Here is a 24,706-nt window from a genome sequence, read left to right as displayed (position 1 = left end):
TTCGCAGAATGACTTGCACATCCACCAGGGCACCGTGGCCTGGCTCTCGGGCCACCAGCAACTACAGTGTTATTTCTTTCATGAACCCAGTTCTCTGAATGTAACCTCTGAGATGTCTCCTGCAGGACACGTGCTTTAACGTCTTGAAAGTTTCACGAAGAGATGAAGGTTACTGTCATCCCCAGAACGAGGCTCAAAGGTAGACTCCTGCTTTCCATGCGAGAGACCTGGGTTCGATGGCCTCGTGACCTGATGTGCAGCCACCACGCATCTGTTCGTAGAGGCTGACAATATGTGAAGTTGCTGAACAGATTTTGGCAGAGCTTCCAGACTAAGATGGACTAGGAAGAAGGACCCAGGCGTACTAATTCCCAGTCAGTTCATGAAAACCTGCTGGATCACAACAGTGTGAGCCATATCCTATTACGAGGGTGACAGAGGACCAGGCAGAGTTTGGGTTCATGGGGAATAGGGTGGTCATGAGTTGGGGACCAATTTGATGGCAGTTAACACCTTTCCAGAATGACACTCAGGAATCCAGACCCACTTATTAGGCTAACTGCTCTGACGCTGCGCACAGTATTGTCAATGCCAAACTGGCCTTCTGCTACGTGGCAGTGGTCCTTTCCTGCTTCACGGGAGCCGGCCCAGGTGTGAGCAGTGGCGGGGAATAATAATAAACAAGGGCTCAGCCACACCGTGTTTCTTGTCAAGTCAGGCTTCACAAAAGTCCTATGGGCCTATCTCAAGTGCTACAGACCCTCAGGCTCATGGAGCGAGGGTGCGCAAGGGCTGTGATGCTGCACCTCACAAAGTGTTCAGGCATTTCACAGGCTTACAGAAATGCCCACTCACACACCAATTTAAGAATTCAACAGTCATCCCCCCAAGAACAGGTCCTGTGTTCAGCAAGGTATTTTGGAAGGGAGTACTTCTGACACTCGCAGAACACTGTAGTGGTTTTCTCCTCAGATTTTAAAGTCCTTTTTACCCATTCATGACATGTTCTCCATCATTTGATAAGTTTTGCATAGCCTCAAGTTAATATGCCGTTATTAACAAAATACCTTTAAACTATACATATCCGTCGAGATATTTCTATGTTGTAGTAGGCTACACCTTATGGAATGGATAATATTGGACTACTTTTGATCGATCAAAACAAGTTGTTTGCCGCCCCTCCTGTCCCACCTTCCCCGACATTGGAACCTAATAAAACCTGAACTTCAGTTGGCTTGCGGGCTCTCCTTGCACACATGCCATTGAAGAGGGCTTCAGAAAAGTTCATGGAAACATTCCATGATCCTTTCATTCTGTTTTCCCACGAACTTTTTTGAAGACCCCTCATACAGGACTTTCTGCTTGACTTGAGCAGGGCCGATGAAAAAGCTCACCCCATGCCCCAGTGCTGTATGCAGCCTGGCAACGTTGTGTTTGTTGACTGCTGGTGAAGTTCATGAGTACAGTTTAGGGATGTAGTCATTTTCACCCCATTTTATATTTAATAACTAGGGGCAGGAGGAAACCAACTCCGGCCCAGACTGGGTACATAGTTCTCAGAACTATGTACATCCCCCAGTGACCCTGAAAGATGGCTTTTGCAAGTTCAAGGTCAGGTCTAGAAGCAATAGATGCAATCAAACCCATAAAAAAAATCAACAGAATCAATAAAGTATCATATCAGCTTCTATTTGGATCTGCAGTGCCAGCTCGCACTAACATTCCATATTAGAGAGTGTTTATGTAGGAGCACTGTGCCAAGCACCTGGAGAAGAGATGAGCCCTGGAACTTGCTGTCAGGAAACTTATCCTCTGCTTAAAGTTACACAAACATATAAATAATGATAGTCCAAGTGCTTTCCGTTTCCAACTGGAACACAGTGCAGTGTAGCGGTAACAGCCCTTCCGGAGCTTCTAGCCAATTAAGGCCAAAGGCCCGACATCAATGTATACAGCGTCCAGATCCAGTTGACACAGCCGTCAAGGTGGCCCCCTCCATGGGCCCGGACCCACACGTCCTCGCATCACCGCAGAAACCAGGACTAGAGATCCTCCAGGTCGGTTAAGTCCACAGTCACTTTCAAGAACAGGGTGTCGTCTTTCAGGTAGGTGTTCTTGGCATTCTCCAGTGTGGAGTGGGCCACGAAGCGGGGGCACCCAGAGGCGATGTTCATCTCCCCATCGGGCCTTTTAAAGCTGCTGCTATTGGGGTCGGCCTTGAAGGTCTCCATAATGTGGTTCTTTTTACCACTCTGGTCCAAAAGCATCAGGGTCACCCTCTGCCTGAATGGCCACTGCAACAGCGAGTCAAACTCCCCTCGCATCACCACGAAGTACAGCGACAGGTGTGTGCTCTTCCCGGACCCGTCCCCGTTCAGGTAAGCGCGAGCGCAGAGCCGGTAGCCACAGCGGCTGGTGTAGAAGGGCTGGCTGAAGATGGAGACCGTGTGCCCGTCCAGTGCCTCCCGCTTCTTCATCCGGTAGTCTGTCACCTTCCAGATGAGCTTCCCATTGTAGCAGGCCCCCTCCAGCAGCCTGAACCGCTCTTCATTCTTATTCAGCTGGGCTTTATGAGTATTAATGTGGGCGTCGTGCTGGTGCGTCTGTCCTTCCAAAACAACTGCAAAGGGGGAGGAAAAGATTCCGTCAAGCCTGACCGTTGGTTTGAGAATTTTCCCTAAAGGGAATTTTGTGTCCTATACTTCTGCCATCCTGGAGACCGACTAAACCCAGAGTCCACAAATGGTCCATATATAATAATATCAACTCAGTTAGCAAGCTGTTACTTGACCTATGGAACCAAGGAAACTTGAGTGTGTGCTCTTAAAAGGCCAGCTCAGCACTCAACCAGCACCTGGTAGCACGGGGAGCCCCGGTTTTTCAGCTCAAAAACTCCCTACCGTTAAGTCAATTCTGGCTCATAGCGGCCCTATAGGACGATGTTGAACTGCCCCCATGGGTTTCGGAGATTGTAACTCTTCAATGGAGCAGAAAGCGAAGTCTTTCTCCCGATGACTGGCTGTTGAGTTCCAACTGCAGACTTTATGGTTAGCAGCCCACTCCGTAACAGCCGCACCACCAGGGCTCCTTGTTTCCTACCTAGAATGCTTCAAAAGAAACCCTGGAGGTTTTCCACGCTTAAAAACAAACCAGACCGAAAGGGTGGGGAGGGTCTCACATGCTCTCTCCTTCAGCACTGGTATTTGTTTTCCCTTATCCTTAAAAACAACCACTCCCAGTTCTTGGAATTCCCTGGCCCATTCCTATCCCTCACCTCTCCACCCCACTTCCCAGCCCCCAATTTTGCCTGAGTGGCCAGAATCTCACAGCTGTTCCCTTCAGGGAAACCAGATTCCTCCACTGTTTATCCTGGACAGCTGTGACTCGCCATTTCTCCAGATGTTGGCTTGTTTCGCAAACAGCACACAGACAGTTTAGCTCCCCAAAGAGAAGTAAAGCAGAAGGCATCATACCTAATCTCCGATCATTGGTTTCTAGCAGGGTGATCTTCTGTTTAATTGTATCAATCTCGTCCACCAGAAGCCTCAGGTCAAGTTTACTTTGTTGCTGGTTAGCCATTTGCTGGAGCTGATATACTTGAGCTTCCAGCCAAGCCACTTTGTCAATGTGACTGGCAAGAGCCTTTCAGTATAAAATAGAACATAATGTTACAAAAAGAAAACAAATTCATCTTAGTACTTTATTGAGGTGACTTTTTTTTTCTTCAGGGGAGAGCGAGAACGCAGTCCCCCACTACCACAATTATGTAGTCGAGTTTCCCTGGGGAAAATTTGGGGAAATCGCAGGGCTCAGCACATCCGGAGTGCAATGGATAAGCCTCGTCCTGGAAAAACCACCTTCGTCATCGTGGTGTCTCCCCTTCCAGGTAAGCATTGTTGAGGTGACTTTTTAAAAGCTCAAATGCTCCAGATTTTAATGGAATACCAAAACTTGTGAAAAATAAGAGAATATATAATCTGTGTACATGTAATACATATAATTATATAGATATAATTATATGTGTGTATGTGTGTATAAATATAAAAGGATCCCTAGTGGTACAGTCAGGTAAGCATTGAAGTGCTAACCTCAAGTCAGTAGTTCAAACCCACCAGCTGTTCCAAAGGAGAAAGAGGAGATTGTCTGTTCCTGTAGAGACTTACAAACTCTCCAGAACCCTAAATAAAGTTTCTATGAGTGTGACTCAACTCAATGACAGGGGGTTTACATGTACATTAAAAACAACATATAATAAACCTATAGTCAAAGCAATTAAATATAGATGTATATACTAAGTGCACCTATATGTGTGTGTTGTTATTGCTAGGTGCTGCAGAGTCTATTCTGACACAGTGGTGTCCCCAGGTGAGCGTGTACAACATCCCCAGAGTTTTCTAGGCTGTTCACTTGACAGGGACAGGTCACCAGGTGTTGGGTGGGTTGAAATCACTGACCTTCTGGAAAGCAGTAGAGTCCCTGAGGGCTGCGTCTGTGTATAGGAGCCCTGGTGTAGTAGTGGATTAAGCACTGAGCTCCTAATCACAGGCTGGCATTTCAGACCCACCAGTCACTTCTTGGGAGAAAGATTACGCTTTCTGCTCCCATAGAGATTCAGTCTGGGGAAGCCTACGGAGCAGTTCTACTTTGCCCTAGAGCAGTGGTTCTCAACCTTCCTAATGCCAAGACCCTTTAATACAGTTCCTTAAGTTGTGGTGACCCCCCAACCATAAAATTATTTTTGTTGCTACTTCATAACTATAATTTTGCTACTGTTATGAATTGGGCGGCCCCTGTGAAAGGGTTGTTCTGCCCCCAAAGGGGTCGCGACCCACAGGTTGAGAACTACTGCCCTACAGGGTCACTATGAGTTAGAATCAACTAAACGGCAGTGGGTTTGGTTTGGTTTTTTGTCTGTGTGTATGTGTTTATGTGTGTGTAGCCTATCTATAAAGTATAGGAATTACATAGTCTAGATCAGGCATCCTCAAACTATGGCCCGCGGGCCACATGCGGCCCGCCGAGGACATTTATCCAGCCTGTCGGGTGTCTTTGCCCCGGTTGTTTTTTCACTTCAAAACAGGCCAAAGGGACCAGGCTTTAAACACCAAAGGTGGAGAGGGGGAATCATATCCTCATCAATGAGGGTGGCGCGTGATGGAGACCCAATGCCCATCTCTAGACAATTGGACATACCTTCCAGAGGGGTAGTGGGGAGATGAGTCACTTAGGGTACAGTATAGCAATAATGAATTCCACAACCTTCCTCTGGTTCTTAAACACTTCCTCCCACCAACTACCAGGACCACAATATTGCCTTGCAGACCTGGTTAGACCAGATGATGCACAGCGGTACAGATGGGAATCAGAAACGCAGGGAATCTAGGACAGAAGAACCTCTCAGGACCAGGGGTGACAGTGGTGATACCAGGAGGGAAAGGGGGAATGGATCACAGGGAGCTACATATAACCTCCTCTCTGGGGGACGGGCAGCAGAAGGGTGGGTGAAGGGAGACGCCGGACAGTGTAATATAAGATACAACAATAATTTATAAATTATTAAGGGTGCATGGGGGAGAGGGGAGGAGGAAAGGAAGGGGAGGGGGGAAAAAAGGAAAATGAGCTGATTCCGGGAACCCAAGAGGCAAGCGAATTTTGGGAATAATGAGGGCAACAAATGTATAGATGTGTTTTATACAATTGATCTATGTATTGTGATGAATTGTATGAGCCCCAATAAATTGATTAAAAAAACAAACAAAAAAAAAACCACCAAAATAGGATATGTGCAGTGTGCATAGGAATTTGTTCACAGTTTTTTTTTTCTTTTAAACTATAGTTCGGCCCTCCAATGGGTCTGAGGGACAGTGAACTGGCCCCTTGTTTAGAAAGTTTGAGGACCCCGGGTCTAGATTTTCCTGGGATAACTCAAATTTCAAATATAGTGGCCATACCATATGTCTTAAAATCTTTTTCACTACATATTTTGTAATTGTGATTGATGGTACTTTTTCATTAGAAATTCATCTGTGATTATTTAACCATCATGATTCAGAAAGTAATATTTGCTATAATGTAGTGATGTCTAAAGCACGCGTCCATGAATACTTTTCCCTAGTTGATTATAAAATGCAGAACCACAGATACAATGAATTGGAAATCAAGTGACTAACACCAGCCAGCATGAATTAAAACCCTCATTGCTGTGGGCTGTATAAAATACAGGTTCCCAAATGTATTTGGCCTGGAAAAAGTTTTTTCAGTGCCTTCCTGACCATGAAAAGCTTTTGTACTATAGGCCACAATTTGAGACAAAGTGTAATTATTTGCTTTTGTAACACCACCCCTGCCACGCCCCCTGTCTCTCCTGCTGGATTGTTCCAGCACCGCTCTTCAAGGGAGCAGTATCACTCACTTTGGGAAACACCAATATAAAATAAAGGGATATAATGTAAGTAAGGCAAATAAGGCGATATAAAGTAAATATAGGGATATAATGTAAATAAAATATAGTAAAGGGATATAATGTATGCAGCTTATTCTCAAGTATTAAGAAAGAACATGTAAACATATATATATGTAATCAACACTCTGGGTGGAGCGTTCAAGGGTGTTAGTTGCACCATTCTTATTCTGAAATCATATAAATCCTTAAAAGAAAAGGCCTCGCTGTGCCGGGCAAGCTCACCCTGGAGTCTGATTGGAAGTGCTCACCTGGATGCTGGCGGGCAGGTTTCCATTTTTGCCCAGCAACGGTGACAACTGCTTGAACTCCTTTTCAAATTTGGTGACAGTTTCTGCTAGCTGCTGGATTTTACTTTCTTTCTGTTCTAAGCTCTTGCATAAATCAGAAATCTAATAACAGGAATGCAAATTAAGGGAAAAGCGAGGTCAGTTAAATGCCTGCTTCTGAGTTAAAATAAATATCCCCCATCCCACCCTCACCCCCACCTGCCATCTAGTCGATTCTGACTCTGCGTGACCCAACTGCCCTATAGGTTCTAGCCTTTATGGAGATGGACGGGCACACCTTTCCCCCGGGGAGTGACCGGTGGGCTCAAACACTTGACCTTTTGGTGAGCAAAAGTGCTTGACCTTTGCACCACCAAGATGTAAGTTTAAATACAGCTCTTGGAAAATACTTGCAGGTTAGCAGGGATTTTTTAAAAAATCTACACAAATATTTCTATATGTTTCCAGGTAGAGCCCTATGTAATTCTAGAAAAATGTGTGCATATGTTTCCAGAAAAGCAGACACACCACCTACTTTCTTACCAGCCGCTTCTCTGCCTGCCCTGTGACAATGGTTCATGTTAGGATGGGGACATCACTTGACCGAATTTACTGAACTGTTTTCCTACATTCCACAAACCACCTTACCACATTAGAGGCTATATGCAGAGTGCCAGCAATATTAATAATAGCGAAAGTTCAATGAATTCTATCTTCAACTTCATTAGCTCTTTTAATCCTCAAAATAACCCTATGACAGGTTAACCCTATGTCGGTATGAAGACCAGTCCCAGTTTATGAATGAGGAAATGGAGGCAGAGTGTGGAAGTAACTGCCCAGCATACAACATGCCTCTCCGAATCTGTCATCAATTTGACAGAAAGAACCAGCCAGAAAACTAAGACCGAGCCTAGGCGACTCCTCCCTCCCTCCCATTCAATCAGCAATGTTTGCCAACCTAACTCCTACAATACAATAAGCTCCAAACTCAAGACCATGAGCCAGTCCTGACACAGTGACCCTGCAGGACAGAGCAGAAGTGTCCCTGTAGGTTTCTGAGACTGTAACTCTTCAGGGGAGTAGAAAGCCTCATCTTCCTCCCATGGATCGGCTGGTGGTTTCGAACGGGTAGCTTTGTAGCTGGCTGCTCACAATCTCACTAATCCATTTACTTCACCTCATTCTCGTGCAGGTTTCATCCCTCACCACTTCTCACCTGGGATGTTATGATGACAATCTTAAGCTACCTCTGACCAGTGTCTACACACGGACAACCAAAGGTGAGGTTTGGGGAAGCCAGGGTTGGCATGGACCTCATTACCCACTACTGGAGCCCCAAGCACCTAGAGTGTCTGCCAACAGCTCGTTTACTGAATGGCTTATGATGGGCCAGGCACTGTGGGAAGTGCTGTTATCTCATTTAGCTCTCAAAACTGCACAGATGAGAAAACCGGGGGACAGGAGGGCTGACTAGCTTGCTCACCTCACATGATTAGTGTGGAGCCAGGACTCAAACCCAAGTATTCTGGCTCTAAAGCCCTTACTCTTACCAATCCCCAGACTACTGCGACATAGTCTTAATTATTGCAACATCCTTCTGCCTGGTCCCTGTCTCCATTCTCTCCTCTCCCTCCTATTGATCTTGCACACGGCCGGCAGTGGTCCTTTAACACCCAAACAATTAGCTGCCCAAACAGTTTCCTATTTAAAACCTTCCATCAGCTTCGTACCACTAAATGGCTTACGTTCATCACTCACCAAAAGGCTGGTGGTTCAAGCCCACCCAGCAGCAACAAGGAAGAAAGGTCTGGTGATCTATTCCCATGAAAGACTACAGCTAAGAAAATCCCATGTGTCACCACAAGTCCGAATCAACTCAGAGGCGATGGTTTTGTTTTGCTTACTTGTTAAGATTAGTTCAAGTTTGGGGCCCTTAAATCCTTTCTGAAGCAAGGAAGCGTCTAACTGAATTTTAAAACATGGAATGAACAGTGCTCTAAACTTCTTAGCTGACACGAAAGGCCACCACAATCTGTATCCCACACACCCCTCTCCAGCCATCCTCTGGTTTCGCTTGTCCTGGAACCGGCAGGTCGCGACAGAAATCTTGCCCTCCTGGCATCCCTCCTTCCCACAACATTTTATTCACCAACTTTTTCCTCCTGTCAAGGCTCAGCTCAGGTATCGTCAGGGGAGGACATTCCCCGAGTTTAGCCAAACTTCTGCAGCCACAGTACCCCTCTAACTGAGGAGAGCATGTCACAGGAGGCACGGTAACCTACCTGCTCCCATTTCAGACTCCTTCTCAATTGGGGCGGTGTCCCCCTCAGTGCAGTGTCTCTAGCAGCTACCCCCTCCCTCCCATGTGGGAGGTGTTGGTTGAATAAGGGGATGGGTGAATGAGTGGACTGAGACAGGCCGTAGGGGCCCTTACTAGGCAGCAGACCTGCTGCCAACATTACAGTGTTAATCAGTCTTTCTCATTTTCTCCAGGATATGACTCTGTGGACCTCACATGCTTACTTTTAATAGCTAATCAGAGACATAAAAAGATAATCTCCCTCACTGCCACTGAGTTGATGCTGACTCGCAGCAACCCTCGGATAGACTAGAACTGCCCTGGGGGGTTTCCAAGCCTGCAGTTCTTTACGGGGGCAGAACGCTTCCTCTTTCTCCCTCAGAGCAGCTAGTAGTTTCCAACTGTGGACTTTGAGCTAGCAGCCCACCGCTCAAGCACTATGCCACCGGGGTTCCTCCGTAAACTTATCTACAGTAGTATAACCCTGCGGATGGAGACTTCCCCTCCTGATGTCAGCTTGATGCTCAGAGGGTTCTAACAACAGAAGTAATGTGCACAACTACGCAACAGAAGCAGCGTGTGCAGGCACTCCTGGGTTACGGACGGGAGCCATCCCTCATTGTGTCTTCAAGAATTTGGAGGTCTGTCAGACGCAGTGCACAGAGTTCTCGCTGAGCCTGACCTTCGTCTGGTAAGCGCCGAACCAGATCAGGAGAAAGTTGAGGTGACAGAGCCCAAAGCATCAGTACTAACTTGATGACAGTGGGTTTAGTGCAAGAGGAGGCTCAGGGCAAGTGACGGTGGTTGTGATGAAGAACATGTGCGGTGGGGCTGGTTCAATGTTTTCAAAGCAGGGCTTTCAATTGGTTCTTCGTGCTCCCACCACAGCTGGTGAAGCTCAGCGATGGCAGCGCCCGCCCCGCTCAGGATGGCAGCCGACTGCACTCCTCTGACTGTGTATGGCTCTTCACGGTCCTGCCCATAATTCAGTGTCAGGCCTGGGCTCCTGAAAGGGTGGCTCCCTAATTCTAAGGCGCCCATTCCATATTTCCCCCATTTTGATTACCTTGATAAATCTTGCAAATTGTCAAAATTTAGTGGTTTCCCATTTCATTTCAGCAGCCATGAAAGAATGGTTCTGAGCCCTGCATTCCTGAGCCAGTGGGAACTGTCCCAAGGTCAGGCTTCTGTAACCTGGGGACTGCCTGTGTGAGGTCTACCAGGGATATCTCAGGTCCTAAGGTGGGTACACATAGTTCAGTCGACTATTACCTATCTAGGAAATAAGTATGTGTGGATGTACTCATGAGGTTGCAGAAGAGAAGACTGAATAAAATCCATGTAAAACTTAAAATACATACCAACACTCCTCGGGTTATGAACACATGACTTACTGACAATTTCTCAAAACTCAACTCACTGCCATTGAGTCATTTTCGACTCTTAGCAACCCTAAAAGGCGGATTAGAACTGCCCCTATGGGTCTCTAAGACTGCCTGCCAGTCTTTCTGGGAGTAGAAAGCTTCATCTTTCTCCAGTGGAGCACCTGGTGGTTTCAAACTGCTGATCTTGTGGTTTGTGGCCCAATACGTAACCAAGACATCACCAGGGCACCTTCTGAAAACTACTATTTGCCCTTTAATGCTACGCTTCGAATTACTTCTGTCCTGGGCAACAGAAATGCAAAAGGAACTAACCAGAATGTTTACAACTTGGGTGATATTTCATGGTAATGAGAATGGCCAAAAATAAGGGTTCAAACCCTGGAAGGGCAGACTCAAAAGAGGTGGAGTGAGCCTTGTCAGGAGCCTGATTCATGAGATGAGGATGGTGGAAAATCACACAGATTCAAAACAGCACAGTTGACTGCCATCCTTGACCAGGATGTTGCCATCTTTGAAGCGCTGTTTTAGTAAATCTGTCTCCACTTTGAAATGATTGAACAAACCCATAAAGAAAACAAACACACTGCCATCAAGTCAATTCTAACTCATAGTGACCCACAGACAGGGTAGAACTGCCCCTGTGAGCTTCTAAGCCCATACCTCTCTAAGGATGTAGAGCCTCATCTTTCACGTGAGGAGCGGCCAAGGTTTAGAACTGCGGACCACGCACTTAGCAGCTCAACTATGACATCAGGCCTCCTTTCTCTTACTGCACCTACAAGTTTTAAGACATTGAAATGGCTTTGAGTCTTTTCTTGCACTAAGGCTAAATCAGAACTATGTATGCCTGTTGAATGGACCTCCACATTCTTAAAGACCCAGGAACAGAGTTCATTCATAACCAGGGGACTGCCTGGAACTCTAATACAGACAGTCACCTGGTATTTAACGGTGAAGCTGATGTAATTTTAAAACACCAAGCCCCTATTTACTAGGTGTCTGTTATCAACTCAGAGGTAAGAGGACCAGTGGCAGAGAGGCAGCGTCGTCACATGCCCTGAGGAGCACTGGCCTCAGAATCAGAGGACATGGAGTGGAGATCTAATTCTGACACTAACAAGTGCCTGTGTTCTTATTTATTCCTTTGGTTGAGTAACAGGATGGGACTCAGGCTAAAACTCCCAATTCTAATGTTCTGTAGTCCGGAGTATAATTTCCCTCTTAGAAGAAACACATCTCTCTCCAGTTGACTAAGATTGAATCAGAGAATATAAAAGTACCAAATTGAAGCAAGCAACCCTGTGGCTTCTGTTTATATTTAGACCCTTGTACCTTTACCTGTTCCTCTAACTGGACATTCTTTTCTAATACCAGAAGCATGTGGTCCCTCAGTGCGGAATGCTCATGCTCCTTCAGGTTCTCCCGTTTATCCTTGAGGATGGAGAGAAGAACATGACACAGTCAGGTGGTGAAGCCTTCAATCAAAACTGAGGGAGGGTGGGCATAAGGGTCCCTGTGAGGCAATTCCTAGCAGTGGAACTAGAAGGCAATGTGCGGGCCTGCTTTCACTTTCACAGACATCAAAAAAATTCCCTAGCAAAGATTGGCCATGATCACATGTTTTCATCTTTGTTAGTTTGCTGGTAAAACTATTACAACTTATAAGAATGCACTGACCAGCTTTCCTTACATCTATTAGCCATTTGACTTCCCCCGCCCCCACCCCTTAGAATCGCCCATATATCCTGAAGCTTATATTCTTACTAAATTAAAGAACACATATATAATGAATTTTGTATGCTGAGAAAAATGTATATTAACCATGGTTAGATGAATAGATCTAGGGCTCGCACTTAACTCTAGCCCTGGTCTAAGAACAATTAGTTCTTATGACATGGCCCTCCTCAACGTTCACCTTCATGACGCTATCATTGAACCCGGGATGTCCTAGCAAAGTGTGGTGAAGAAACAATATGGTGTCCAGCCATCACAAAGAATAGTGCCTGGGGTCTCAGAGGCTTTAAACAAGCAGCCATCTAAGTGAGGTGTCAACTATATCCACATGGAGGAAGCACACCAACCTGTGTGATCCAAGGATTGTAAAAAATAAAATCCAAATCCAAAGAAGAGAAAGAATGGTAACGGGCTTACGTTGTGAACACCTGGTTTGCAGAGGCTAGGGATGATGGTGGAAGCCCAAAGTCCATTTGCAGAGGGCCCACCTAGAGTCCCCTCTGACCATAGTCAAGGGATGTGACTAGCCTTGCTATCAGACAGAGAGCATTGTAAAGTTGATTATGGAACATCTAGTTAGTTGAAAACGTAACACCTTACCATTTGATCCCCATTTTGCATTTGATCCCCATTTTGACCTATTTAAGAGTTTCCCTTTTTAATATTTTCTGCGAAGTTTTTCTACGTTTAGTCTAGTCCTTGTTGTTGGGTTTGTCTGTTTGCTTCCTGTTTAGGTTTTGAATGAGGTCCTGCACATGGCGAATCTACAGAGACAGTCACTGGATTACTGATTGCCGAGGGGTATGGCATGGACAGATGGGGGAAATGAGGAGCTAACAACGAGTAGGTGAAAGGAAAAATATGTTCCCAAAACTTGATTGTGGTGATGACTGCACAGCTCCTCTAAAGATGGCTAGACAATTCAGTTGATTTTGTGTGAAGTATATGCCAATAACATATTTTTAGAAAAGAAAGAAATGTAGCCCTTTTGTTGCCGTACTTTTCTCCCCAGCCCACGGTTTGCCATTGGACTTGAAGTGCACTGCAGTGTTTACTGTCTTACACTCAATCTCTACAGCAGAGCAGAATGCACAGTGTCAAGCTGGTTCCAACAACGGCCCATTGTGACAGCGCAGAAGGGTGTCCTAAGGTTTCCACAGTGTATTTGGAGGGAGCAGATGGCCAGGTCTCCAGATGGGTTCAAACCGCTAGCCTGCTGGTTGGCAGCTGAGTGCTTAATTGTTTGTATCATCAGGGCGCCTTAAAAAGTCATATAGAACATTCTAGTATTTGTGGTTAAACTTATCAAAGTTATAGCTTCTTGGCTTTGTGTTATCTTAGAAAGGTTTTTTTAATTTCAAGAGTAATAAGAAAATCAACCCATATTTTCTTCTAGTAGTTTTATGTTTTTCAGAATTACAGGAATTTCAGATTGACAGAAAACTTCCAGTGCTAATGTAGCGCATGCTATATTTTAATGTGTAAAACTCTGATCTGCCTGGTTCAGATAGTGATAAATTAATTTGTTTAAAAGACATAGGCATCAAGTTGTATTTTCTTTTCAATACATTTTGTATCATTCATTGGATGTTTTACAGACAACTGATTGAACAGTAGCTTTTCAAGTGCTTAAAAGGCAACAGCCTACATTTTAAGAGATGTTTTCAAGTAAATTTTGTTTGAAAAGACTTGGTGATTGACTGACAGAGGTACTATGAAGCCAGGGCGTTTGTTCAAGGGAGGAGTGACTGCAGAAGGCCGGCCCCAAACCTGGCAGCAGAGGCAGTGGAGTCAGAATTACAAATACCTGCCCGTCTTAAAAGTCTCAGAACTGGACATCCGCTGCATCTTGAACAATGTCAGAGTAAGAAGAATGTAGAGGTGAGAGAAAACACCATTTCCTACCTTCACAGTGCAGCCATAGTGCTTAAATGGACAGTCTCGCTCTGCTTCAGGGCACACAGCAAGGTGCTGAACCACCTGTAAGATGGACAGTCTCAGCTAACGAGAGTCACTGCCAATTCTCCAGCTGCCTGGGCAACTGCATAAGCAGGGAGGACGGGGGCTGGGAAGAAGGGAGGGAACTGGACCTAGCATGGGGGTCAGGAAGAAGAGCTAAGGCCTGTAGAGAAAAATCCAGGGTGGAAGCCCAGAAGAATCCACAGGGAAATGGCAAGGGAAGACAGATACACGGTACTGATAGTTATAGTTTAAGCCTTGGGCTTCTGCCTATGGGATATTATCAAACGTGTACCACAATGATTACTGTCTTACACTCAGTCTACAGAGCCGATTAATATTTAAATCAGATTAAAAAGTTACCTGTGTCCTTGAAAGAATCTGCAAACACTTGTTGGGACAAGATACTGGGTACTCAGGACACACATTTTCCTCGTGATTCTGAAACAGAGGAAGGGGGATGAACAGGGAAAGCCTGCTTACAGGGTCCTCTGTGGGCGCACCGGCAGTGACGCAGACACGTGGACCTCTGGAGGAGGTATGTGATGGGGCACGCCCTCTACAGGAACGGAGGACTCCCTAGTTCCAAAAACAATTTCTTGGGATAAGAACTCAATTAAAAAATTAAAAATTTTAATTAAAAAAATTAACATTCAATTAAAATGAGCAATTATCCCCAAAGAAAGTCAGAGAAATGTCCAAAAACAGCAATAAAAGAGAGAAGCTGCTGAGGCTTCTTAAATACAACCAAAAACCTGACAGGATTCTTGGAAGCCTTTTTTAAAAAAAACCTTTAGAGGTTCAGGGTCATGGTCTCATGGGATACCCCAATTCATTGCCCTCACAATATGTTCAGTGTCTCTGTTTGCTTCGCAGCTTGATGTGTATTGTAGGGTCTTCAAAGACCAAGGCACAGCTGGTCTCTATTTGCCTGAGACAACAGAGGAAGGACAGTTCAGAATAGGAGGGTGAGTTAGTTAATTGTGCCAGCCTGGCCGATAATCACATGTGGTGCTGGTTGAAAGGCGGAGGGATAAATGGGTGGTGAAGCCTCGCCTTTCGAGTTCTCGGGTCTCTTGCTTTGTGATGGTTGCATCGGGTGCAGTTGCCTTAGCAGTTCCCTGCTTCAGCTTGCAAGATTGACTTCCTACAAGACATCCCCAAGGAGAAGCCGCATGGATCTATCCTGATGCAGCCCTGGGTGCTGGAGCAGCCGTGTGGAGACCCCTGCCAGTGCTGAGATGCTTACACGTTCACTGACTCAGCTTTCCTCCTGCAGTGGGCATTATTGCCTCTGTTTTGTGAGGTGAAGGACTATGTGGACTGGTGTTGGGTATGGGTTAATGTTGGACTTGTGGGCTTGGGCAGTATTGGGTTGGGATGTTTTCGTGATGCACCTTTTCTTTGCATAAAACTCTCTCTTATCCATGAGTTGCTGTGGATTTGTTTTTCCAAAGTACCTAGACTAATACAGAGGGGGACATGGAAGGTCTGTCTGGTCACCTCTGTGAACAACTGCCTCCTTTGCCATGAAAACAGAGGAGCTAAACGGTGCCTGGCTACCGTTACTGAACATTTTTGTCTAACATTCTATAAAAGAATCCTGTTTGAAAGTGGGGAACTGCAGAACAGAGTTCCAAATTCTCATGGACCCCAAGATTTTTTGAACCCAGGGAGGGTAGACCCCTGAAGACAAACCCTTAAGCTAAAATGATCTCTTGAGGCCCCTAAACACCAACAAACATTTCGTTTAGCCAAAAAAAGCAGCACCTTGATCTGTATCCACTCTTAAGATCTATCTAAGGATCACGCTGAGAACAGCAATGCCACAGACTGGAAGGAACCACAGAGTTCAGGCGATGGGGCTTGGAATGACCCAGAAAAGGAGGTGAGAATCACTGCGCAGCTTGAGGAATAATCAGGGCCACCCAAAGGTGCAAGTAGAAACCGCTGGGTCGCTCTGTGTCTTGTGGAGTCTATGCTCAACAACACAATAAAGATCTGAGTATGAAGAATGGTCTGAGGGCAGACTGTGGGCCGCCTGTTGGCACATACAGAAGGTCTCCCATGCTCTTTTTTGTGCCCACATCCTGCCGTGCCCGCCGGACCTGTCTCCTGAAAGCAGTCTCGTCGTCGTCATGCGACTTAGCCTCACACATTTGCATCCACTTCAAATCATTTTTCTGTTCACGAGAGTGTCCTAGACAGGGTTTTAAGCATTCCATAGACCCTTTCTCCGAGAAACTTACTCCCCCTACCCCCACTCTGATGGTGAAAATATAGCCAAACCTGTGTCCTCTCAATAATTTCCCCTGTACAATTCAGTGCCACAGTGCCTTCTCCAAGCTGCCCACCAAGCTTGTCATGGTCTTCCAAACAGGTAACACTATTCTTTGGACCTGATTCTGTACAGAGATAAATCCAGAAATGGGCTCCTGGTATCTGTTGCTGATCCACTGCAACCACTTGGGCAGAATATAGCCCCAGAACCCCAAAAACCAGACCCAAATTTATGGAAGCAGATAGCCTCCTCTCTCTCACCCACGAAGAGGTTGGTGGGTTTGACTCGCTGACCTTGCAGTTATAGCAACCCCATGTGTTTGTTACCCACAACATCACCAGGGCTCCTTAGCCCGGTAAAGAGGATTGTCATTTTTACCTGCAAGTTGATGACCACCACGCGCTTTTTGCAATAAAGGCAGTTTGCCTCTCGAAACTGGCAGTAGGCGTTCAAATGTTCGTTGAGATCTCTCCGTAGGATAGGTTCCTGACAGCTCTCATTGGGACACGGCACAGCTTGAAATGAGCACTGCAGAAGGTGGTCCTGTAACAGGTAACGTAGGACAGTGTCACCATTATCCAGGTAGCAGGAAGGGGAGCCAGCAGGGAAGGGCCTGTGAGGGAGCGAGAAGACAGTGGGGAGAGGCGTGGCCCAGGAGCCTCTGCCTGGATGTTGTCAGTCTCCCGCTGCCTCTGCCCCAGGTGACTGGGCTGCAGAGCTCAGAGGGGGTGACAGGCAACCTTGCTTGGTGGAAGATGGAGGGCCAGAGAGGATGGCTCCAGAGCGAGGCCTGCCCGCCTGTTTGTTTAGGTTTCCCAGTCACACGCTCATCTTCTCCGCTTGGTGCAGGCCTGTTTCTCCTTAGATGTGCCAATCCATTTGCCAATTGTTCATGGATATCTTGTGGTTCTTTTGTGAACCTTCCATCCCTAAGCCCAGATGGTAAAGGGCAGGGCACGGGAAAAGGGGAAGGAACGGTCTATGGAACGAAATGAAAGGTAGGGAGAGGAAGCCACTTCCAAAAATGGAGTCAAAGAGGAGAAATGCCAAGGCAGGGGGAGGAGAGGAGGAGAGGGAGGGACTTCAAAAAGTTCAGGGGCAAGGTCTATTATCTCTGAATCCCATTTTTCCACAAACGTCTTGAAGCTTCCTCCTACAGGGCACCAGAGGGAAGCTGGGAAGGGGCGAACTTGTAAAATCAGTAAACATTCTTCATCAGAAGGTTCGAGGATAATGAAGCACAGACAGTATTTACTCCCAGGGTCTGCACAGTGGATGTTCCTCAGTAAGAACCTTTGGACCACTGCGACTTATGATGATGTTGTCCGAATCCTAGAAATCTTGTTTCCCGGAAAGCGCCTGTAACACATGCCTGGCAAGCTACCCAAGGGCCCAGTCTAGCTGTGCCCTCTTTTAGTGATGAAAGCTTTACTGGTTAACAGTCACACCTGTGTCTCTCATACCATAGTCGAGGGCTGCTCTCTCACGGAGATGAGAGAGCCGAAGAGGTAGCTGCCACCGGGATGACGGGCCTGCAGAGCCTAAAGTATCACCAACCGATCTGCTTGCAGGAAGCACAGCCAGAGTGCTTGAGGATGGGGAGACCACCTTACACACTTTGCACGTGCTGTCGAGAGGCCAGACTGTGGAGAAGGACCTCATGCTTGGTAAAGCAGACGGGCAGTGAAAAGGGGGGAGGTTCTCAAGGAGAGGACTGACACAGTGGCTGCAACAAAGGGCTCCGGCACAGGAACAACTGGGAGAAGGGCACAGCCCTGGGTGGGGTTTCATTCTGTGGAGCGTACGGTCGCTCCTGACCCGCATCGAGCCACAACAAGCTGGATAAACATGAAACCCGTTTCAAAAAAAAAAAAAAAGGTTGACTGTCTTTTCCAGTCTTATGAAACCATAAGGAAGCAAACCCTGAGGCCGGATTCTACTAGAGAGTGAGAGAAAAGTGGTCCAAGCACCCTCTTACATCGAGAAAACTCCCGACAGACCTGAGGGCCCCTGGCTGCCCTGTGGAGCCCGGGTTGTCACCGGTTTCCCTGCACGGTTCTCCTTCGTCTCAGCAGTCAGAAATAAACGGTGACACCCTGAGGCCCACGTCGCCTCCACATTTCACGGATGGCATCCCTTCCTTGAACTCACACCCAAACAGGGTCCTGAGAGTCCCAGTCTGCTACCTGCGAGGGGCTGCGGCTCACCGAGCATGGGAGAAGAGCAACGGGGAAGCTGGCAAAGGAGCAGACGGAAGGTGAGCAGGCCCCGTTCTCTGGAAGCTTCTGATCGGATGGCTCATGCTGTTGAGGAGTTCACAGCTGAGCTCTGTTTCCTGTTCACCAGGGCCCTCCTCTAAAAGAGCCAAACTCACTGCGTGGAGGCAATTCGGACTCACAGCAACCCCACAGGGCAGAGGAGATCTGCTCCCAGGGCTTCCGGCTGCGGCCAGTCTTTCTCGGACACAGCGGCTGGGGGGGTTGAACCACTGACCTTTGTGTTAACAGCTACCCAGTTCGCCACCAGGTCTCGGAGCCCTGAGCTAGGAAATCATTGGCACAGCTAAGTGCCTGCAGGCGTTTGGACATGATGGAGAACAGGCAGAATCACCAAATATGCCTTCCCTAAGGTGCTAGTAGGAGGGGAAATTCACAGGCGCCTTTCAGGCATTCCCAGAACTCTGAGTCTTACTCATTCACGGTGTGATCAGCCCCACGGGGCCTGCACGGCACAGCCAACAGGTGCGCTGCTTTTCTGTAAAGCAAGGTTTCGGCAAAGAGCCAGAGAACACTGCTGTAGCTTCCCACTAACAACTGGCTTTGCCAGCTGGAGGGAAGGGCAAGGTAAGGCAGGTTCATTTCAAAGGAGCTCTGTGCCCCATCACCTCCAGCAAATCCTCACTTGCTTGCATCTCATACCAAGGTTCTACCTTTAAAGTACAACTGAGAGCTCTTAGCTGGTCCACGCCACCTTAGCATTCGATCCTCTGTTCTGAGCTGCCACAGGCCACAGCACACAGCATGCGGTGAGGAGCAAATGCTTGTAGGGAAGGCCTGGGCCTCAGGCCAGCACCACCTGCACTCCTCCCCTTGACCATCTTCCCCCTGAACCCTCCACACTCCCCCCTCCCGTATTGTTGTTGGCTGCTGAGGAGTCAGCCCCTGACCTAAGGGTGACCACATACACAGTAGGATGAAGCCGTGGCCCACCCTGCGCCATCTCCATGACAGGCTATGGGTCAGACCACAGAGAGCCGCAGGGTATGCACTGGCTCCCCCCAAAGCTTCTTGATTCCCTCAAAGTGGCATGCCCTGGGTGGAACGTTCCCTGTGCCTTATCTGTTGGCCTTCAGATCCCTACATGTCATGCAGCATGAACTGCTCCACCCACACCTCAGTCCTCGGCATGCTGCGTTGCAGCTAATGGTGTCAGTAGACTGTGAATTTTCATAGTACAACCCGTGAATCCACTACAAAACGCAGGCACAGTGACATCAGGGTGCTCAGGCTACATCTCTGGAAAAATGATAAAGGCAAATCTTGGTCAGGAGGAACACCCACCTGGTATCGCCCGAGGATTATCTTGGCAGTACACTCAGGAGCGTTTTTGCAATAGACATATAAATTGAGCACTTCCCTTTTGCAGCAATTGTCTTTAAACACCTAAAAGATAAACATTAGAGGTCACACACACACACCCCAACTCCAGAGCAGTGCAAAGAAAGCAATGATGAACTCGGGCGGTCTCTAAGTTTCATCTCCAGCGTTGGGGTAGGAGGGTGGGGGGCTTCCAGACAGTGGTTGGAATGGAAATCTCAGACTCACCGCCACATTTAGACAAAAAGGACAGTTCCACATTCTCACTGCTGCTGACAGAGGTGACCAGAGCAGCAGGCTGCAGCTGGGAAAATGCATGGTGAACCTGACCCCACACGTTTGAAAATCAGGATCTGGGGCAGTGTAGACAAGAGGATACTTTCAGCTTCCTATCTCAGGGTGAACGTCTGAATTACTTACTTATAATTAGTGTCGCCTTAGTGAAATCGAAAAGAGAGAGCCTGGTGGCGTAGCGGTTATGTGTTGGGCTGTGATCCACAAGGTATGAAGTTCAAGACCACCAGTCACTCGCTCTGCAGGAGAAAGACGGAACTTTCTACGCCCATAAACATTACAGTCTCAGAATCCCACAGGGGCAGTTTTACCTTGTCCCTGTGAGTTGGCATCGACTCGGTGGCAGTGAGTTTGGTGATGTGAAGGTGAAGGGCATCCTGGTGGTGCAGAGGATTACAAGTTGGGCTGCTAACTTTGAGGTCAGCCGTTTGAACCCACCCAAAGTTCTGCAGGAGAAAGACGAGGCTTTCCACTCCTCTATGAATGCACAGCCTTGGAATCCCAAAGGAGGAGTTTTAGCCTGTCCTACAGGGTCCCTCTCTGTGAGTGGCTGTGAATTGAACATGACAAGATGGCAATGAGTAGTGAGTGAGTGTACGTCCAGTTGTGCTAGTGCACTAGTTCAGCACAAGTCGGGGTGACAGATATTCTCTGCAAGAGGTCAGATAATAAACTCTTGGGGGCTCTGCAGGTCACATACGGTGGTCTGCGTCACAACGATTCAATTCTTCCTTTATTGGACAAAAGCCACCGAAGACCGTATCATGAACAAGTGGGCCTGGGTGTGTTCTAGTAAAAGGCACTTGTTTACAGACACTGTCATTTGAATCGCACATAATTTTCACTCGTTGTGAAACCACCCTCTGTGAACTCTTACATACATTTTAATTTGGAAATAACCTACGACTCACAAAAGGAGTTTCCGAATACCCTACTTGTGATTCTTTTCAGCCATCTAACAGCGTGAAAGCAGTCCTTGGCGCATACACGGGAGAAACAAACCCGCTACCATGGAGGTGATTCTGACCCGAAGCCGCCGGGTGTGGTGCACAGTAGAACCGTGCTCTGCAGGGTTTTCTTGGCTGGAATCTGAAGGGAAGCAGAATGCCAGGCCTTTCTACTGTGGTGCTGATGGGCGAGTTCAAACTCCAACCTTTACGCTAGTGATTGAGCACACACTGTTGGTGACACGCGGAGACCTTGTCACGGGCCTCATGGGCCGCACAGCATCAGGCGGCGGCTGGGATTTGGTCCGGGGGTTGTAGTTTTCCAATCCTTGCTTCAGCAGCTGTGGAGGTCTCCGTCTTTAGCACAGACCCTCTGGTGGGCATTGATTTGTGAACCGCGTCCTGAGTGTCTGTGGAATGCTGATGCACATCAGACTAGGGGCTCAGGGAGAGCTTCCTGGAGGAGGTGATGTTTGAGGGTGGCTTGAAGTGAGGTCAAGAGGAAGTCTTAAAGGAGTAAATCTTCATGCTCTTGGGTTAGGCAACGGTTTCTTAGAAAACCAAAGCACAGCAACAAGGAGGGGTATGACGGGAACTGGACTTCATCAAACACACACACACACACACACACACACACACACACACACACACACCTCACTTCTTCTGTGCTCCAAAAGTCACCACCCACAAAACAAAAAGATCGCCCACAGGATGGGAGGGGGGTGGATTGGAAATCAAAAATCTGACAGGGGTCTTACATCCAGAATATAGAAAAGGACTCTTAGAACTCCACAATGAAAAGGAAGACAGATGACCAGATTTTAAAATAGAGGCTATGAATAGGCATTTCTCCCAAGAAGAGACAGGCCAAGTCATGTGATCAGTAGGAGAGCGGGAATGGAAACCACGATGGGACACCACTTCGCCCCCACGAGGAGGACCAGCATCCAAAGGTGACTTTCAAGGGGCGTGCGGAAGCTGGGGCCCTCACGCAGGCCCAGTGGCACTGGGAAACGGTGCGGTCACGGTGCAAAACTGACTGCAAACCCAAACCGCCCGCCTGCCACGGCGCCTGACTCACAGCGGCCTGTGGGACGGAGCAGAACTGCCCCGAGGGTCTCCGAGACACTTAATTTCCAGGCCTTCAGGGCTCCCAACAGTTATGGAAAACCTCCTCACAACTCATGACCACCAAGTCGATTCCAATGCATAGCGGGCCCAGAGGACAGAGCAGACCTGCCTCTGTGGGTTTCCGAGACTGCAGCCTCCACACCAGTAGAAAGCCGCGTCTTTCTCCCACAGAGCAGCTGGTGGTTTCGAACGGTCCTTACGTTTCCCAGCCCAATCCTTAACCCACTCCACCACCAGGCAGTCCCTTACGATGTCAATTACAGAGTTACCATAGGACTCAGTACTGCATACCCACATGGACACTCAAGTACAATGAAAACAGATGTCCAAATAAACAGCTAGACGTGAATGTTCACAGCAACATTGTGCACAAGAGCAAAAAAAAAAAAAAAACCCGAAACAACCCAAATAGGTGAATGTATCCACTCATGTAGGTAAACATGATGTAGTGTATCCAGATAATGGAATGTGACTTGGCTCTGGAAAGGAATGAATTCCTGATACCTGCTACAACGTGGGCCAGGTTTGAGGCTGCTATTGTGACGCGAAACAAAAAGGCTAGTCCGCAAAGCCCACATTTACGTGTCCTATCTAGAACAGGTGAATCTAGAGAATCGATTAGTAGTTGCCCGGTAGAGAAAGGGGTGGTGGTGGTGAGGAGTCACTGCTGCTGATTATGGGCTTCTTTTGGGAGTAAGGGCTGCACAACTGTGAATATCTACCACCTGCCAAGTGTAAGGAAATTTGAGAGTGTGTGAATTATATCTCCATAAAGCTATTATAATAATAGTAAAGGATGTCTCAAGGATTAACCAGACGAGAAAGGGAATTCCAATAAATAATACGTCTTGTTTCTCAATGTGCCCTCAGTGTGCCTGCAGCACGTAGAAGAAGTGGGTGAGGAAGATGCAGGAGAGGTCAATGGTGGGGTCAGTGAGGACCCAAAACAAGCCTCCCCCAAACAGGGGTAGGGGTGGGGTGAGCTCTGCACTGCCCTCATCACAGAGGGCATGGGCTTCAAGAAGGGTCCCCATCTCCCTCCCTCCTGCTCCAACCTCTGTGTCCCATTCAAACGGAATGCTGCCTTCTCCTCCATCAACCCGGTGGAGCTGTGAGCCCAAAGCCATGGGCTTCTTACCTCCTGAGACTTGATAACTTCCTTATCTACAGGGCAGATTGGCACTGCATTTAATTCTCTGGAGAGAGAAAAAGGAAGCGGATCTCAGACACCCCACCTCTACACACTTGCATCTCAGACACCAGACACCTTACTCAAACACATATCTCAGACCCCCCACTTCTACACACTTACATCTCAGACACCAGATACCTTACTCAAACACACTCATATCTCAGACACCCCACCCCTCCACTGTCATGCCCCAGACACCCCACCCCAACACACACTTACATCCTAGGCATGTCCTACCCCATACACTGACATCTCAGACAGCCACCCTAGCACACTTATATCCCAGACACCCACTCCATACACATACTTAAGACCAGCCCACGGCCTGGCTCACGGCCCACTCACCTCAGGGACAGGATGCACTGGTAGCAGAAGCGGTGTCCACAGCCGGTCTGGTGGGGGTTGTGGAGCACTGAGCGGCAGAAGGCACATTTGTAGCGCTCTTCCAGTTGCTCCACAAACTGGTATTCTGTGTTGGGCTCAAAGTCCAAAGAAATGGAGTTGCTGGAATTCTGGCGGATGAACCCACTGGGGACACCTCCTTGCTCTTCAGAGTAAGCCATGCTGGGGGTGGAGAGAGGAGAAGGAAAGCTATGTGTCAAAACTCCCTGTACCACCCGTCAGGATCCACCCCCCCACCCCAACCCAGCCATTCTGCTAAGGCTTTTTAACAGCAGTAGCAACTTCCACTGCAGCCGGGCCCCACAGAAGGATGGTACCTTTGAGTCCCTGAGCCAAGGGCCTCGGTACTGGCAAGCCTGTGCTCCCTTAACCTGTCCACTGGCTTCTCAAACCCACCCCAGTAATCCACTGCCATGGAGTGGCTGCTGAGTCACAGCCTACACAGGGTTTCCGAGACTGTCCAATCTTTATGAGAGCAGGCAGCCTCATCTTTCTCCCCGGGGGCACCTGGTGGGTTTGAATCACTGACTGTTGGGGTAGCAGCTCACCACTAGGGGTCCTTCTTTAAAAAACAAACCCACTGACATCAAGTCAAATCCTCCTCACAGCAACCCTGTAGGACAGAATGGAACCGCCCCTGTAGGTGACGAAACTGTCAATCTTTTCATTTTTATCTCATTTTATTTTTAATGTAATCATTTTATTGGGGGCTCGTACAACTCTTGTCACAATCCATACATACATCCATTGTGTCAAA

General features: G+C 47.7%; 1 protein-coding gene and 1 non-coding gene across 2 annotated transcripts in view; both read right to left on the bottom strand.

Moving 5' to 3' along the window:
• Positions 1 to 1,668: 1,668 nt before the first annotated feature.
• TRAF5 (TNF receptor associated factor 5) overlaps positions 1,669 to 24,706 on the bottom strand; it is a 23,696-nt gene continuing 658 nt past the window's right edge. Inside the window, exons 2-11 of the mRNA XM_004699866.2 lie at positions 23,893 to 24,111; positions 23,494 to 23,551; positions 19,948 to 20,049; positions 16,766 to 16,930; positions 14,470 to 14,547; positions 14,053 to 14,127; positions 11,752 to 11,844; positions 6,712 to 6,852; positions 3,474 to 3,642; positions 1,669 to 2,620 (exon numbers count right to left, since the gene is read on the bottom strand). Coding sequence (XP_004699923.1) covers positions 2,043 to 2,620; positions 3,474 to 3,642; positions 6,712 to 6,852; positions 11,752 to 11,844; positions 14,053 to 14,127; positions 14,470 to 14,547; positions 16,766 to 16,930; positions 19,948 to 20,049; positions 23,494 to 23,551; positions 23,893 to 24,110 — 1,677 coding nt within the window. The 5' untranslated portion in view covers position 24,111 and the 3' untranslated portion in view covers positions 1,669 to 2,042. The remainder of the gene's footprint in view (positions 2,621 to 3,473; positions 3,643 to 6,711; positions 6,853 to 11,751; positions 11,845 to 14,052; positions 14,128 to 14,469; positions 14,548 to 16,765; positions 16,931 to 19,947; positions 20,050 to 23,493; positions 23,552 to 23,892; positions 24,112 to 24,706) is intronic.
• On the bottom strand, positions 3,726 to 3,894 carry LOC115872518. The gene has a single exon (XR_004047915.1). It is a non-coding gene; the product is annotated as a U1 spliceosomal RNA (small nuclear RNA).

The sequence above is a fragment of the Echinops telfairi genome, unplaced genomic scaffold (assembly GCF_000313985.2).
Source record: "Echinops telfairi isolate 266 unplaced genomic scaffold, ASM31398v2 ScPeMD7_7424;HRSCAF=8462, whole genome shotgun sequence".
Taxonomy (NCBI): domain Eukaryota; kingdom Metazoa; phylum Chordata; class Mammalia; order Afrosoricida; family Tenrecidae; genus Echinops; species Echinops telfairi.
Note: the sequence above shows the minus strand (reverse complement) of the source record. Positions and strands in the feature narration are given on the sequence as shown.